This window comes from Choloepus didactylus, chromosome 2 (genome assembly GCF_015220235.1).
Source record: "Choloepus didactylus isolate mChoDid1 chromosome 2, mChoDid1.pri, whole genome shotgun sequence".
Lineage (NCBI taxonomy): Eukaryota > Metazoa > Chordata > Mammalia > Pilosa > Megalonychidae > Choloepus > Choloepus didactylus.
This window is the reverse complement of record NC_051308.1, coordinates 4473517-4489916: the sequence shown is the minus strand read 5'-3', so window position 1 is coordinate 4489916 and position 16400 is coordinate 4473517. Positions and strand designations below refer to the sequence as shown.

The 16400-nt window shown below is 37.7% G+C and overlaps 1 protein-coding gene across 13 annotated transcripts in view; it reads left to right on the top strand.

The window, feature by feature from the left end:
* SYNE1 (spectrin repeat containing nuclear envelope protein 1) overlaps nucleotides 1-16400 on the top strand; it is a 499900-nt gene that overhangs the window by 254171 nt on the left and 229329 nt on the right. For all 13 annotated transcript variants that reach the window (XR_005214357.1, XM_037819664.1, XM_037819684.1 and 10 more), the window contains 6 exons: nucleotides 915-1224; nucleotides 2410-2574; nucleotides 7060-7416; nucleotides 11772-11908; nucleotides 12133-12310; nucleotides 14644-14826. Coding sequence is in view for 12 of the 13 variants with exons in the window: in XM_037819664.1 (XP_037675592.1) it covers nucleotides 915-1224; nucleotides 2410-2574; nucleotides 7060-7416; nucleotides 11772-11908; nucleotides 12133-12310; nucleotides 14644-14826 (1330 nt within the window). In the remaining variant the exon portion in view is untranslated. The remainder of the gene's footprint in view (nucleotides 1-914; nucleotides 1225-2409; nucleotides 2575-7059; nucleotides 7417-11771; nucleotides 11909-12132; nucleotides 12311-14643; nucleotides 14827-16400) is intronic.

Here is a 16400-nt window from a genome sequence, read left to right as displayed (position 1 = left end):
ACTAGGCAGTACTCTTCAATAGTGTCAGGGTAATGAAAGACAAAGATTGAACAACTGTCATAGGAGACCAAGGAGACATGACAACTAGATCTTGGACTAGATAAAGGATATTTGTGAGACAAAAGCAAAATTTAGACAAGATCCACAGATTAGCTGATCGTATTGTGTCCAACACTGGTTTTGATTATTGTACAATAGTTAGGTAAGATGTCGACATTAAGGGAAGCTGGATGATAAATGGGAACTTATCCTGTTTATGCAACTTTTCTCTAAGTCTAAAGATATTTGAAATAGAAATTTAAAAACCTTAAAAAAAAAAAACAAAACTGAATGATGGAGGTTTTTACAATGCCACTCTGAAGAGCCCTTTACTTGACTATAGTATTTGGGACAATGTTCCTTGTATTATAAATGCAGTGAGCCTTTTTTCATTCACAATCAATCAACATATATCTACTCTTAAATGAAAAGGAATCTAATGGTATTATTTATCCAGAAAAAAATTCCTTGAATTTTGAATTCCCGTTGACTGATAATTACCATCTGATTTTAATAAAATAAACTGAGCCCAAGAAAATTAAGAACCAAAACGTATCCAATACAATTCTGTTAATGCTCCGGGGATGACTTTCAATGACATAACATAAATTTATCTGTTCATTTAGGATAGTTAGCATTCAGAATACAAATCTCCAAAAGCATATATGACTACACCATCTTTCTTCATGTGTGGACATAGATTTGATTTTGTTTTAAAGGAGCAATCTTATGGGTTAGAGGTGTAGTGTTTCTGCCTGCACTACAAAGTTTTAACATCAATGACAATAGCATTCAGTAATGCAATGCCCTGGTAATTGGATCTAAGTTCAGATGTCAAAATAACTCACTTGTATAATATGTGATATCAATTCCAGCACTTTAGAGTCTGTGCTTAGCCAATGGAATGACTATCTAGAAAGGAAAAACCAGTTGGAAAAGTGGATGGAATCAGTGGACCAGAAAGTAGAGCATCCTTTACAACTGCAGCCGGATTTGAAGGAGAAGTTCTCCCTGCTGGACTACTTTCAGTCCATTGTCTCTGAGGCAGAAGAACATGCTGGAGCCCTTCACAGCCTAGCTGCAAAATCCAGGGAACTCTATGCAAAGACGGAGGATGCATCTTTCAAAGAAACAACTCAAGAGGAACTGAAGATGCAGTTTAATGATATAACAACGGTTGCCAAGGTTAGTCTTTTATAATGAAGACTCAGGTAAAGGATAATCTGTGGGTGGAATTAATGGGGATTGGCTGGATAAAGATAATTTCTCTCTGATGAATACCCATGCAAATTTTTTTTTTTTTTACTTTTATCAGTCTTGGATTATTCTTAATCTTCCTTTCTCGTCTTTCTCCTCTACTTTGAATGTTAGCCAACCATTTACTCTGTTTATACAATGTCTGCACATCCATGTCAGTGTTTAAAGTTCTTTTTCTTTTGTTGCTATTGATAGTAGTTATATTAAATGCAAGTCTGTTTACCTACCAGAGTTTCAGTCATATTACAAAGGATTGTACTTATTTCTCATCTTAGTGAAAGCTGCATTTCACTGTTCTCCAAAACATAGGCTACTTCAATAATATTAAGATTTTTTCCAATTCTTTGTCTGAATCTTTACTTTCCTCCATGATTTTTCTTTTGTGTATTTGTGAAAATGTTAAAGAAGATATGTGAGAGTCATTTTTCCCCCTTTTTTTTTTTTTTTTTTTTTGACACTTTGGGAACTCTCATTTTTTTTTAATTGATACCACAATTATTATCATATGCATTTGTTTATCTCCATTTTTATCTTGGAATGATTGAGAAGTATGACTCTGGAGTGAAAAAGACCTAAGTTTAAATTCTGACTTTGCAACTTTTTTGATCTATGGCTTTGAGCACATAACTTAACCTCTGTAAGCTTGACTGTTCTTTCCTGTAAAGTGGTGAAAATAGTAGCTTCTTCATTATAGGGCCATTGTGAGGAATCAATGAGCAAATGCATTTAAAGTGCTGAGCAGAATGCTGTACACAAAGCCAACATAGATAATTACTTTAATAATAATAATTGTTATTATACCATTATTATTAAGTGGATTGTTAGTAAGGGCTATTGGTTAAAATTCATTAAGCATAAATTTTATGCCGAGATAGACAATGTAAACTTACTTATAGGAAAGATGGTTGCTTCTACAAAGTCCTTCAGTCTGAGATACACTTGATCTTTTCATCTTAAGATATTAATTGCAGAGAAAATGAAGAATCAGAATGAAATCTTCTTAGATATGTGTTAGGAAACCTATACAGGCCTGTTCTCTTATCCGATTTCATATTTCCAATAACTCATAGCAATAAAGACCATGGTTAAAGTAGACTTTTCTTTGTTTACTAGGAGAAAATGAGGAAAATGGAAGAGATTGTGAAGGACCATCTCATGTATTTGGATGCAGTGCAGGAATTTACAGATTGGCTCCACTCAGCAAAGGAAGAGCTTCACCGGTGGTCAGATATGTCTGGAGATTCATCAGCCACCAAGAAAAAGTTGTCTAAAATTAAGGTCAGAAAATTGTCAGCTATTATAACTACATGTTTCATTGGTTCTTGAGTATAACATACCAGGGACCCAGATTCCATGGATAAAATTCTGTTATTTAGAATGTTTCCCTCCCATTTTCTATTCAGAGTTGTTTATTACCTTGCACTTCACTAACTGTACACATGAGCAAAATAAGAAAGGAATTTAAAACATATTAGACTTGTAAGCAAAATGTCATATTGTTCTTGCATGCTTCTATATGCACATGTGCTTCTTTCTATATTGCTATTGTATGAGAGACTGAGAAATACATGCCTGCTCGGCGGGCTGACAAAATCAAATACTATTTCCTGGCACAGTGGAAGAAAAGTCTGTAAAGTAACTTAGCTAAGTATACACTTGGACAATAACTTGGAAATATCATTCCACATATCTTATTCTGCTTTTCTAACCAACAGTTGAACAGCACAACAGAAGACAGTACTTTGGAGGACAATAAAGTTATCACCTTGTATTACTGTTCACAAGGGCAATTTGAATAATCGAAATTCACACATTCTACAAGAATTGTAGATTTTTAATATCTTTAGTGTACTGCTAGTTGCTTGCATATTAAATTGCAGCAACCCCCCATAGAAAATCTTAGATTTTAATATAAAAATTAAGCAATTATGAAATCCTCAGTGGCTTAGTTTTAATGAAGAAATGTTGGGAATAAAGTAATTCAATTTTGTGGTCAGGAGTTTAAGACCCATATTGTGTTCTGACTCCTAAAGATCAAAATATAAGAATCATAAAAAAAATAATAATAACTTCATTTATTGGGAATTTACTTAGAAGTAAAAGCACCTCATTTAACCTCACAATGACCCTATACAGTTTAAATAAGATATGACTCTTACGAAGCCAGTTTTTACGTTCTTATTAGCTCTGCAATACTTTAATATTTTTCTTTGACAAATTTCTCAGTAATGTGCAGATTTATTCTTCCATCCATTCAGTTCATCCATTTATTTGACCAGAGTTGAGCATCTGTTCCAATTTGCTAATGCTGCCGTTATGCAAAATACAAGAAACAGATTGGCTCTTATAAAGGGGGTTTATTTGGTTACAAAGTTATAGTCCTAAGGCCATGAAAATGTCCAGATTCAGGCATCAACATGAGTATACCTTCACTGAAGGATGGCCAATGATGTCCAGAAAACCTGTTTTAGCTGGGAAAGCATGTGGCTGGCATCTGCTGATCCCGGGCTATGTTCCAGCTCATCTCTCAGCTGCTCTGTATTCTTCAAAATGTTGCTCTTCTGGCATTTTGTCCTCTCTTAGCTTCTCTTAAGCAAATGCTGGGCTAGCATCTGCAAAGCATCAGCAAAAGCTGCTTTCAGTAGCCATCTCCAAAATGTCCCTCTAAGCTGCTCTGAGCTCTTTCTGTCTGTGAACTCTTTTATAGGACTCCAGTGATTAAATCAAGACCCATGCTGAGTGGGCTGGGCTACACTTCCATGGAAATAATCTAATCAAAGGTACTACCCACAACTGGGTGGGTCACACCTCCATGGAAACAACCTAATTCAAAGATTTCAAACTAATCAACACTAATATGTCTGCCCCCACAAGACTGCATTAAAGGATGTGGTGTTTGGGGGGACATAATACATACCAATCAGCACAGCAACCCTCAAGGAACTCACAGTCTAGTAGGAAACAAGGAGGCACAAACTGACATTTATAAAATAATATAGAAAGTGTAATGACAGCTCAGTACACTTTTCTTTCTCAGGCCCTGGAAACAGATAGAATCTTGTCTCTTCTGATTTTCTAGCTGCATCTTTGGGAAAACCTCCGTCTTTTAATTTGTAATATAGGAACAACAATTGTACCTATCTTACGGGGTTGTTATGAGGACTAAATTAGACAATGCACTTAAAGCATTTAGCATAAAGCCTGGAACATAGAGTGCACTCAGTAAGAAAATCCAGGGGGATTTGGTAAATGAGAGATTTAAGTGGCCGTGGGGTGACAGCATGGGAAGAGTCAAGGGTGAACGTGGAGCCTTTACCCAGAGGCTGTAGCACTGTCACCACCTGAGGACAGTAACGTGCCCAGGAGCCAACTTAAGAGGGGAACAGATGTGTGAACAGGTAGAATTTAACCTGCCAGATGGTAACATCTGGACGGCAAATGACGCTCAAGTCCGAATTTCAGATAGGAAGCCAAATTGAAGGCAGAGTTGACAATGATCAGCATATAATTTGCAGGTGAAGCTGCCAGAGTGTGTGAACCCAAGATGTACGAATAAGATGAAAGAAAAAGGGCACAGAACAGAAATGGGGACACAAAAGAAGGGGACTTGAAAGGGAGAGAGAGAAGGGAGAGAAGAAAGAGAGGAGCAGGAGGGCACAGGGTTGGGGAGGGGGGTGTCATCCACTGTGACAGGCACAGCAGGGGCAGCCATTTAGAGGGAGATCCTGGGCGACAGGCCATTTGTCACCACCCAGAGCCATTTTCACAGCCAGACTGGGGAGAATTCGGGTGCCAAGGAGGCAGCCAGGGCAGGCCACTGTTCTGAAAAGCTGATATGAGAAAAGTAAGCTCATTCTTTTACAAAGACTGCTTCCTGTGTTACCAAATGCTCTTTTTTGAATTATACACTTCAACAAAGATAGGGAATATAGGAGAAGGTACTGGAGGAAAGAAATTGGAACTTGAGAAGGAGGAAGTGAAGCCTGGTGAAGGCAGCCTTCCAGAATTCCTGGTCAGGTTTGAATGTGGGCTGGTTTGTGGGTGAGGAGAAAAGCTTGGAGGTGGCAGAGAAGCCCCAACTCTGTCCTTCGATGCCATTATCCGTCCCCATTCTGGAAGTCACCACCAACACTCAGCAAAATGAGTGTACATGATGAGGGTGTGTACACACCTACACGTGTGCCTAGATATAATATTTTAAAAGACTTTGAATACAAGACAGGAAAATTCATGTAAAAGTCATTTCAAAACACTTAAAAGTTGATGTTCTTCAAAATCTATATGAATAGAATGAGTGATGCAAATATTGAAATGCCCCATTTTCATAGGATCATCATTGAAGAGTAGTTTGGGAAAGTGATTTTTGAAAATTGATACCCTCTGAACTCCAAATTTGAAATCACTCATAAAGCCAAATTATAAATATTTACATCTAATAGTTAAAAAGAGCTTTAAAAAAAGTTATAATTTTCCTTCATCAAATCACTAGTTACCTTATGCACCAATAAGCAGGGTAGGTTTTTGAAATCCTGCTGCTGAGAAAAGGATGAAAATATATATTAAATGCACACTGTGCATAGGGATTTCATATTAGTACTTTGGACTACTGTATATCTAAGTACTTTTAAATGACCTATACTACAATGTGGCTGTTGTCTGTAATTCGTAGAAGATATATTTATTTCAAACTAATTTAATGAATTATGACTGCATTATATAGACTAGTTAAGACATAATTTAGGCTTAGCATAATTTATGAAGCACACTCTCTATGCTTGACATCTCAATTTTGTCTTTACTTGCTAATTTTTAATGAACATTCTTTTTGAAGTTTTTCCTTAATAACCGTCTTTTCCTTCCATTTAATCCAGGAGTGAAGTCATAGTTTTGGATTAATATTAGCATAATCCTGGCTTAGCAAGAGGTCTATAAACATGTAAACACCATATGATGATGTCAGTGAGAGGAATTTCAGTAAAAGAATCCATTCTCAGAAAGAAATGCCACTATTATACATATTTAACAATGGATATTTTAATTTTATCTTGTCCTTTGGAGCATTTGAATGCTTTAAGACAAAATTTATAGCTAACATTAAATTTCTGGTGATGAAGTTTTTTAAAAGGTAAAACTAATAGTAATAAATGAATCCAGTCTAACGTTTATGTTGAACTTTTAATTAAGTATATCGGTGAATTATTTATTTTAGTCTCTATAAAAAAGTTTACCTAAGATACCGAAGTATTTGAAATTGCTTAGTGCTCATTCTTTGTTTCTTGTGGTGATGGGTTTACTTGGTCCCTGGGAGAAGAGAAGTGTGAGCTGAGCCACTACCTTGTGTAAAAAGATGAAAATGGGGCAAAACTCTGAGCAAAGCCCAGCTCTTCTGCTGCTACTCTTGTTCACTTGTCTTTCAACCCAGGCGAGGGGAGAGGGAATATGGATTTGCTTATTTACAGCACAGGATAATCTTTAAATCACTAGCAAAACCTTTCCCCATATTCAGTGCACTGGTCCCTGTTTAGTCAGTTTCGGGATGTTGCAGATTCCTCCAGTTCTTTGGCCATTACCCCTCAAATCCAAAAAGCCCATACCCCGGTATTACATCAACCCCAAGACGGGAGGATGTGTGGAGCCTGGTTCCTTGTGGCATGCTTGCTAAAACTTCCTAGCAGGTGAGGGTCCCCTTCCGCACACATTTGGAGACTCACAGTCCCAGTTAGTCACAGCCTCCTCGGTTACCATGGCAATATTCCATTACAGGAGTTGATAGATTCCAGAGAGATCGGTGCAGGCCGCCTGGGCAGAGTGGAGTGGCTGGCTCCCGCCGTGAAACAGAACACGACTGCCAGGGGGTGTGAGCTCCTGGACGGGGAGATGCAGGCCCTGCGGGCCGACTGGAAGCAGTGGGAAGCCGGAGTTTTCCAGACGCAGGGCAGCCTGGAGGACCTGGTGAGCCAAATGGCCCTCTCGGAGCAGGAGTTCTCCGGTCAAGTGGCTCAGCTCGAGCAGGCCCTGGAGCAGTTCGGGGTCCTTCTGGAAGACTGGTCCCAGCAGCTAGCACTCCTGGAAGGCAAGAACACGGACAAGGAGCTCGCCGAATGCTGGCACAAAGGAAAAGTAAGTGGGCTTCCTGTTTCCCCTTGGTGGTTATGCTAAAGACATGATTTGAGTCTCACTGTTGCTAAAACGCCCGGGTGAGCTGAAAACATGCAACACAGACTTGGCAGAGAGAAGTAGTTCTGGAATTAAATTTGCCTAGTCTGGGCTGTTTCCTTTTCTCATGAATCGAACTTTTGTAAAAATGAAGATGGGGAGAAGGAGTTATAGACTAGAGGGAACGTGGATTTTTAGTGGAGAAATTCTGCTTTCATTCTGTTGGTGGAAGAGACTGTAATATTGTTTTCAGCCATTCAGACTGAAAACTGGCCCGTGGGCGAGGCAGGGCTAGACGGAGAGTCACAGCTGTTTTCTTGCCAGTTAACTATTTTGAACTATCAAATGGTTGAATTTATAGTTTTTAAAGACACAATTGGTCATCCCCTAACACACAAGGAACGGTTTTGACCCTGATTAGCTTTCCTATGTGTAGTTTTGACAGCTGAACTTGAATTATCCGGTTAGCAAAACTCCTACGTCATACTCACTGGTTGCTTTCCCGGGCCTTTTTTTTTTTTAAACTAATGGCAGTTCTTTTAGAATGTGAGGAAGGGAAGTGTAAGGGATAGTGAAGAATGGGCAGAAGTTTGAAGTCCTCCTACTTTAAATCGTATCTTTGAAAGCCATTTTCACTATTTGCAGTTTTATAATGCTCTGAATCATGGATGTCCTTAAAAGGAAGTTTAGTAAACTTCTCTGTTTCTATTTATATTATATTCATTTCAAAATAGCTATGGCCAGGAGGACAGTCATATAGTATTTCCAGTATTGTCTTGTTTTAAATCAAATATTTGAAACAAATACAGCTCACCAGGAAAAAAAAAGTCCAACTTTATAATATCCTTAATATCTTTATATTTATTATTTTATGTATAATGTTTTTAGGTTGTTTTTTTTTAGTTCCTTAGTGCCTTTCCTGTCCTTTAGATCTCAAGCACCAGAATAAAGGATAGAAATCAGTCTGTAAAACAAGGACAAGGAAGTTAGTAATTATACTATGTGGTCAGTATTATTCACTCCAACATCATAAAATCAGTTATACTGTTCTAGTTCCTTTTTGTTTCCTTTTTCACCCTTTCCTTCAATATCAGTGAAATTTTAAAAAATAAAGATTTGGTTGTATCTCTATTACATTACTATTGTGAGCTTTAGCTATTTTCTTTGTTGATGCTATTAGTGATGTCTATAAAAATACACATGACAATGCAATAATATGGGGGTTTAGTTATACAAACAATTAAAAAAATGACAATCCTCTGCTCATGCCCACTTCCCTTGTTTTTGGTGACAGTTATCACATCGCCTGTTAATAGTCACATCTTATTTGTAAGGATGGGGATATATTAAAAATGGGCATGATACTTCAATTATAAAATATTTCAAATATGAGGATGTCGGAAAATGTCTACAAGATAGTGCATTTGCCAGGGTTCTTATAGCATCGTTTTGGTGTTAAGAAGACTTTGTCCTTGTTAACAATCATAAAAATAATCATGGACCTTCATAAATATATATTTTCTCTTCTGCAATTAAATGAGAGTGCTGAAGAAACCTTTTAAAACATAATAATGGACTATAATCTGTAAACTACATTAAATCATGTTGCAAAAAATCTCATTCACTGTGTTTGCAGTACTCATTTCTCCTAATATTTGTTGATTTATTAGGGTTGAATATATGGTACTTTTTGTATGCTATGTAACTTCTAAGGAAAATAATGTATTCTAGGACTTAACTGAAAAAGCACAATTTGCCCTGACATTTATATGGTGAAAGACTCCACTGAAATGCTTTCAGTTGTAGTGAAGTTATGGAAAATTTTTAAGTGTAAAGTTTTGATGAAAGGTTTTTACTTTTGATATCAGCCAAATTCCTAAATGACTGATTTGACTATATTATTACACATTTGGAGTATGTGGTAAGTTTCTTTAGTTCTTGTAATGTTCCCCCTTTAAAAAAAAAAGATTCATTATGGTATATAATATTTGTTGCTAGTATAGTGTTTGGTGTTCCAGAAAGACACTTCCTAGTCCTCGTTTATTATTTTTGTAAATAAAAATGTTTTAGGCTTTTCTAGCCCAGTCATGGAGGTAAACCAAAGAATTAAAAAAATCAAGAGAGCACTGTTCCTGTGCTCAAGATAACAAGCTAAATAGAGAGACAAACCAGTACAGAGACAAAGCGTGTGCCCGATTTTGATGACAGCCGGAATTAAGACACAGACAAGCTGCTGTGTGCTCAGAGAGAAGCCCCTACAACGTGGAGCTTCTTGGCAATAAGGAACTAAAAAAAAAAAAAAAAAAAAACAACCTAAAAACATGATACATAAAATAATAAATATAAACAACTCCTCCAAGGTATCCTTGGAGGAGTTGTTGTTGGAGTCTTGAGGTCTGATGACAAACTGACCAGATAGATGAGATGAAGGAACAGCATCAAGATGCAAAATTGCTGAGGAAAGGAGAACACAGGAGATCAAACCAGAGATCAAGACTCCAATTAGGAGGCCATTGCTCCATTCCAGAAAGATGATGAGGGTGTAAATGGAGGCACTCAGAGGCAGGATACAAAGGTTATGAGGTGCCTGATTAAAAGAGGTATCTCAGACAGACTAGTTTCCACCTGCAGAGAGTGAGAAGGGAAACATGAGAGACCAAGATGATGCTTAGTTTTCTGATTTCAATCAGTGGGAGCACAGTGGTGCCATTTACCAGAATGAGGAATGCAACACAGACCTGGTTTGTTGAGGGATGTGTTTTTTGATTTCTTCCCTGCAAATCTGGGCTATCTCTCAATAAATATCCTTGAGAATAATCATAGTTAACAGAAACAGCTATCAAAGTAGTTAGGCATCTCTTTGCCCCCTCCCCAATTTTTTCTTTTAACCTTGGCCATACCACTATCCACACAGTCCCTTGAAATATTTGGGAATGATTTTCCTGCTGATTTTGCTCATTAGGCACTTTAATTGTGCCAGGAATTATGGTAAATATTTGGCATGCATGGTCTCATTTTCTCCTTGTGACAACTCTACAAGGGGAAGGCTCTGATGGCAAAGCACCTCCTGTAACTCCAGTGACCATGAACTTGATTTCAGAGGCATATTTGTCAAGTCCCAAGACTTTATTTTGGATTAGGGATGTGTGGTACTGTGATTATTCATGTATCTTTCTCATCTATTAAACTGTGAGCTCTTCAAATACAACCATCACACCTTTCTTCATTTGTGGGCCCCAGAATCTAGCATATGCTTGGCATCTAACAAACATTTAACCAATATTTGATGACTCACTGGTTATAAAGGGACCATGGATGATAAGAACTTAATGGGAAAGTTAATTGCATATACTACATTGAAATCAATTCCTAATTTTTTTTATCCAGAATAAAAAATTCTTTGGAATGAGGTTTTTTTACCTTTAAATAATACACTTATCTCCCTTGGCCTAATCAGACCATTGTTAAACAATTTTAGGCCACTTTCTCCTTTCTGTTCTTTGTCACTCTTTCAGTCATCATTTGATCATTTGGTCACTTGACTAAATTTGATGCTGGAGTGCCCATCCATGGCTGGAAAAGGATGCAGATCAGCTCAGTGCTGTTAGTTGCCATGAGGAATCCTGAAAGTTGTCCATATTTCTTTGCTCAATCTGCTGGGTTGGTTCTTCCCTCAGTGTCCTAGTTTGCTAATGCTGCAGAATGCAAAACACCAGAGATGGATAGGCTTTAATAAAGCGGGGGTTTATTTCACTACACAGCTACAGTCTTAAGGCCACAAAGCATCCAAGGTAACACCTCAGCAATTGGGTACCTTCACCGGAAGATGGCCAATGGCATCCGGAAAACCTCTGTTTGCTAGGAAGGCAGCTGGCGTCTGCTCCAAAGCTCCGGCCTCAAAACGGCTTTCTCCCAGGATGTTCCTCTCTAGCAAGCTTGCTCCTCCTCAAAACATCACTCCCAGCTGCACTGAGTTCCATCTCTTTGAGTCAGCATGTTTATATGGCTCCACTGATCAAGGCCCACCCTGAATGGGTGGGGCCACGCCTCCATGGAAATATCCCATCAGTTATCATCTACAGTTGGGTGGGGCGCATCTCCATGCAAACAACCTAATTCAAATGTTCCATCTTAATCCCCACTATTCTGTCTGCCCCACAAGATTGCATCAAAGAATATGGCTTTTTCTGGGGAACATAATACATTCAAACCGGCACACTCAGTAATAATTTATAATAAGAGGTATGTTTACATAGTGTGAAGACATGTACATTGCATAATCTAAATGCCTGCTCCACTGTCTTGCTCTTTCTTAATAGGAGATACTGAATGCTCTAGAAAAAGCAGAGCCTAAGACTGAGGCTCTCAAGTCTCAGCTCAATGAACTTTGTCGATTTTCCAGAGATGTGAGCACATACAGTGGAAATGTTTCTGGCTTGATTAAAGAGTATAATTGGTAAGCAAGACCCTCAAGTGTTCAAACTATTTGTATACAAATAAGCAGCTGGGTGTTTTGTTCATCTGAGTTGTGATTTTGATAATAATATAAATGAATTAATCATCCATGCATTACTAAATAAAGTGGGTATATAGTCTAAGAACTGCTGATTCTATCAAATATTATTTTGATCTGTTTTATCATTTTCTCCTCCCATTGTATGTTTTGAATCATGGATTTAGCCTTTGTTTGCAAGCATCCAAGGGTTGTCAGAATAAAGAACAGATCTTACAACAAAGATTTCGGAAAGCTTACAGAGACTTCCAGCAGTGGTTGGTTAATGCGAAAATCACCACAGCTAAATGTTTTGATATACCTCAGAATATTAGTGAAGTTTCAACAAGTCTTCAAAAAATACAGGTAAGACTGTATCAATTAATTGTAGTACTGTGCTGAATTGGATTAAAAAGGTGCCTGTAGATCTTTTTATAATTAATTGCATTGCATATAAAGTTTTGCTGAAGAAATTGAAATTTCAAGTAAAGCCAGGTTTGAAATAATTAACTGTGTACATGAAGAGAAGCTAGTGCATTCACATAAATACATGGTATTTTTATGTATTGGTAGGGATTTAGGAAATATGAACACTCTTTCTATGTGACAAGCATTGTGCCTTAGCATTATGAGTAAATTTTCTCATTTAATTTTCGCAATAATCATATTAGGTGCATAACATTATTATTCCCATTTTACAGACAAGGCAAAGGGGTTTTAGTGAAGTTACAGAGCTGGTATGTAAAATAGTAGGCAGACTTCATGCTTTTCTTTTCCTAATCTCTTCTTCATCTACCTTGCAACTGATTGGGAACTTTCTACACACCACATTTCACACCAACAACAATTTTTAGGGAAAATTACTGGTATTGCTTTTCATTTTTGTGCATATTTAATTATTTAGTATATTAGCAGAACTGAGTGATTGGCCATGAAATTTTATTTTTTTTTCCCAGAAGGCATATGTATATTGAAACCCATGTATAAATGCTCACACTTGAAGATTGCACACCAGGAGCAGGCTCTGAAACCAGTGTTGGTCATATCTATTCCACTTTCACATTTGTAGTTCATAGTTTAATATTACAGGGTAACTCCTGCTTTGAAAATGTTTCCATTTAAAAGTTTTCCAGTTTTCCTCTAGGATAAGGAGTAGACCTTAGGGTCCTCAAATACTTTTTGATTTGCTAAAGCTGCTGGAATGCAATATACCAGAAATGTGTTAGCGTTTACAATGGGGATTTATTAGCCTACAAATTTACAGTTCTAAGGCCATGAAGATGTCCCATTTAAGGCACAAACAGGACAATACCGTCTCCGAAGAAAGGCTGATGGTATCCAGGGTTCCTCTGTCACGTGGGAAGGCACATGGCGGGCATCTACTGGTTCTTCTCTCTGGGTTCCATTGCTTTCAGCTCCTGGCTTCAGTGGCTTCCTCTGTGAGTCCTCTCTTAGCTTCTCTGGCCTTTCCTCTTTCAGTTCTCTTGGCTTTTTCTGTCCTTTATCCTCTCATAAAGGACTCCAGTAAAAGGATTAAGACCGACCTTGAATGGGGTGGGTCACAACTCATATTGACACAACCTAACCCCAAGGTCCCATCCACAACAGGTCCGCACCCAGAGGAATGGAGTAAAAGAACATGGTCTTTTTTGGGGTACATAACAGCATCAAACCAGCACAATCACCTATTTGTCTGTGCTGGAAAAACCTAAAACTATGTTTTATGACAGTCTTGGGATTTTTCTCTGATTCTCCCCATCTCAGAACAACTCTATGTACCTCCAATTAAGACAAATGTCCTCCATTAAGACAAATGTCGTGATGAGTTTCCTTTGATCAAAATCCACAGCATAGGCTATCTAGGCATCTGTTTCTTGCCAGAATAAATAACCTTGAGATTGTGCTTTCCATTTCTTCTTAAATACTTGAAAATACTCATGGGAATTGACTGTGGAATGTAGAATCCACCCATTTTTTATAGAGTGAGACTGTATCCTTAGATCTAACCAGATGCTAGGAAAAATGCATGCCTTGGCTACATTTAATTGGATTATTTTTGTCATTATATCATTGACTTGGGTTTCATAAAGATGACTGTATGTAATATTCTATTGTTATTTTTGGTGAACTACAAATAACAATATGGTCTGTACTATACTTAACAGAGTTCCTTTTGTGAAGGCTCCACAGGGAAATTCATCTCTTGGCCCTTTCTAGAAATAGTTGTGCTTCTGCTGAGCAGATGGCTAGGTTTTACTGGAGGGCCCTGTGAGATGTATATCTGGCTGTGTTGATTCTTTTGCTTTGGCAGCATAGATGCTCAGTACCAAAGTCACAACCCAGCTCCACATATGCAGAAACATCTGTCATTTATTTTGCAAAGTAATATTCGCCATACTTAGTTTTATTTTCCAATTCTTATATTCCCTTGGTATTCATTTCTGCTCCTGTTTGTTTTTATCTCATTTTTAGTATTTCATGAGATAGCTAGCTCATGGCCTTTTTGGGACAAGCTAGAGTTTAAATTAAAAAATAAAATAACTTACAACTTAATTATTAAAGGACTATCTGGGTCATGTAATATATATAATAGAAACAGTTTACCTCTTTGATTTTGTTAGAAACTAAGTAGAAAAAAAATGATGTATTTTAAAACATAGAACCTTTTATTATGCCTAATCTTGTATTTTTTCTTATAGGAGTTTTTGTCAGAAAGTGAAAATGGACAGCATAAGCTAAACATGATGCTGTCTAAAGGAGAACTCTTGATTCCGCTGTTGACTGAAGAGAAAGCTAAAGGTATCCAGGCCAAAGTTTCAGCTGCAAAAGAAGATTGGAAAAATTTTCATTCAAATCTACACCAAAAGGAATCTGCCCTAGAGGTATATATTGCCAACCATATGGACACGTTCTGTATTGTCACTCTTGTTTTAGTTAAACCAAAGTTCCAGTATTTCTAAGTACCCTGACCAGTAGTTTTGTCCATCCCTCTCTGAATGTGAATGGATAACTGGATAACTGGATGAAAGACAACTGGAAGTGTGAGCCTCACAAAGGAATTAAAAATCTCCCTGCATGTTAGGGGCTGTTATCACAAACTTGCCCATGCACCATTCCAACAGGAAATGCCAGTTTTAAAGTTAAACATGTCATTAATCTTTCATTGGAAATGCTTCAAACTTTGGAAATTGCTCTAGGAGAATAAACAGAAATATCCATTTAAGGCAGCAAAACGCTAGGCAAGAGAGGGTACATTATAGCAAATGCAAATATCAAGTAGTAGTTTTTTAGGAGTTAAGTATGCAAAGAGACAATGTTTATACAAGTTTCACTTAACTAGAGACAACATAAGCTGAATTTCTTGTAATTGCAACATAATTACTGCCACAATGCAATTACTTTTCTTCCAAGATCATTAGTTTTGCATAGCAATTCTTTACTCAGAGGAGGCATGGAGAGTATTTTTTTCTTTTAAGGAAACACTTCCTCACAGAATAGATCTTTAATTTGATTATGACCACACTAAGTGTAGGATGGGGAAAAAAAACAATAATGGAGAATTAATATCCATAAAAAGAAAAGCCTATTTCTTCAATTCTTCTCAAACCCACGACCAATTCTCCTTTGGAAACGTAGCTGTTCCTTTAAACACAGTCATCCTCCATTTAAAAGAGAGTGATAAATATTGTTCAGTGCCTAGAAATGTACCCTTAACCTCACAGGGGTCATTAGTGCCCTGCAGCCTGAGCTCAGAAGCACCAGCTGTTGAGTGTTGTGTATCTAGCATTGGTTGCAAGATTATCTAGTTCAAGACCTGTCCAGGAGTAGGTGTGTAGGTCAGAAATTGCCTGTTTTCTTCATCTGTCTCTTTCCTCATGACAAGCATAACTCTTCAACTTGATCCATCTCTTCCTTCTTCCTCCTTCCCTCCACCTCTCCTTCCTTTCTCTGGCAGATCTTGAAATGCCGAGTATTGCCAGCCATTATGCTAGGAACACAAGGGGGTTATGTCTTTTTCCTCTTCTCAAGGAGTTAGCTTTCTAGAAGGGAAGCAGTCATATAAAGAGATGATTGGAATATGGTAGAGGATGTTCAGGGAACAGCAGAAAGATACTACTAACTATTTGGAGAAGCCAAGGAAGATTTCCAGAGATGCTGCACTCTAAATGAGTCTTGAAGGCCAAATATTCTTGGAATTCACAAAGGCTGAGTTGCATTCTAGGTAGAAGGAACTGAATGTGCAGGGCCAGGCAGACACATGTGCCAACTATGAACAGGGCACATTGACACAAGTATGGGGTTTTGTAGAAAGAACAGGAGATAAGACTGCAGATTAGGTCTAGATAGTGAAATGTCTTGTGTGCTAAGGAATTTGATCTTGACCCTCAACCAAGGTTCCTCATCTGAACCAAGGAGCACAGAAAATGATTCGAACATCTGTTCTCTCAATTCTCCC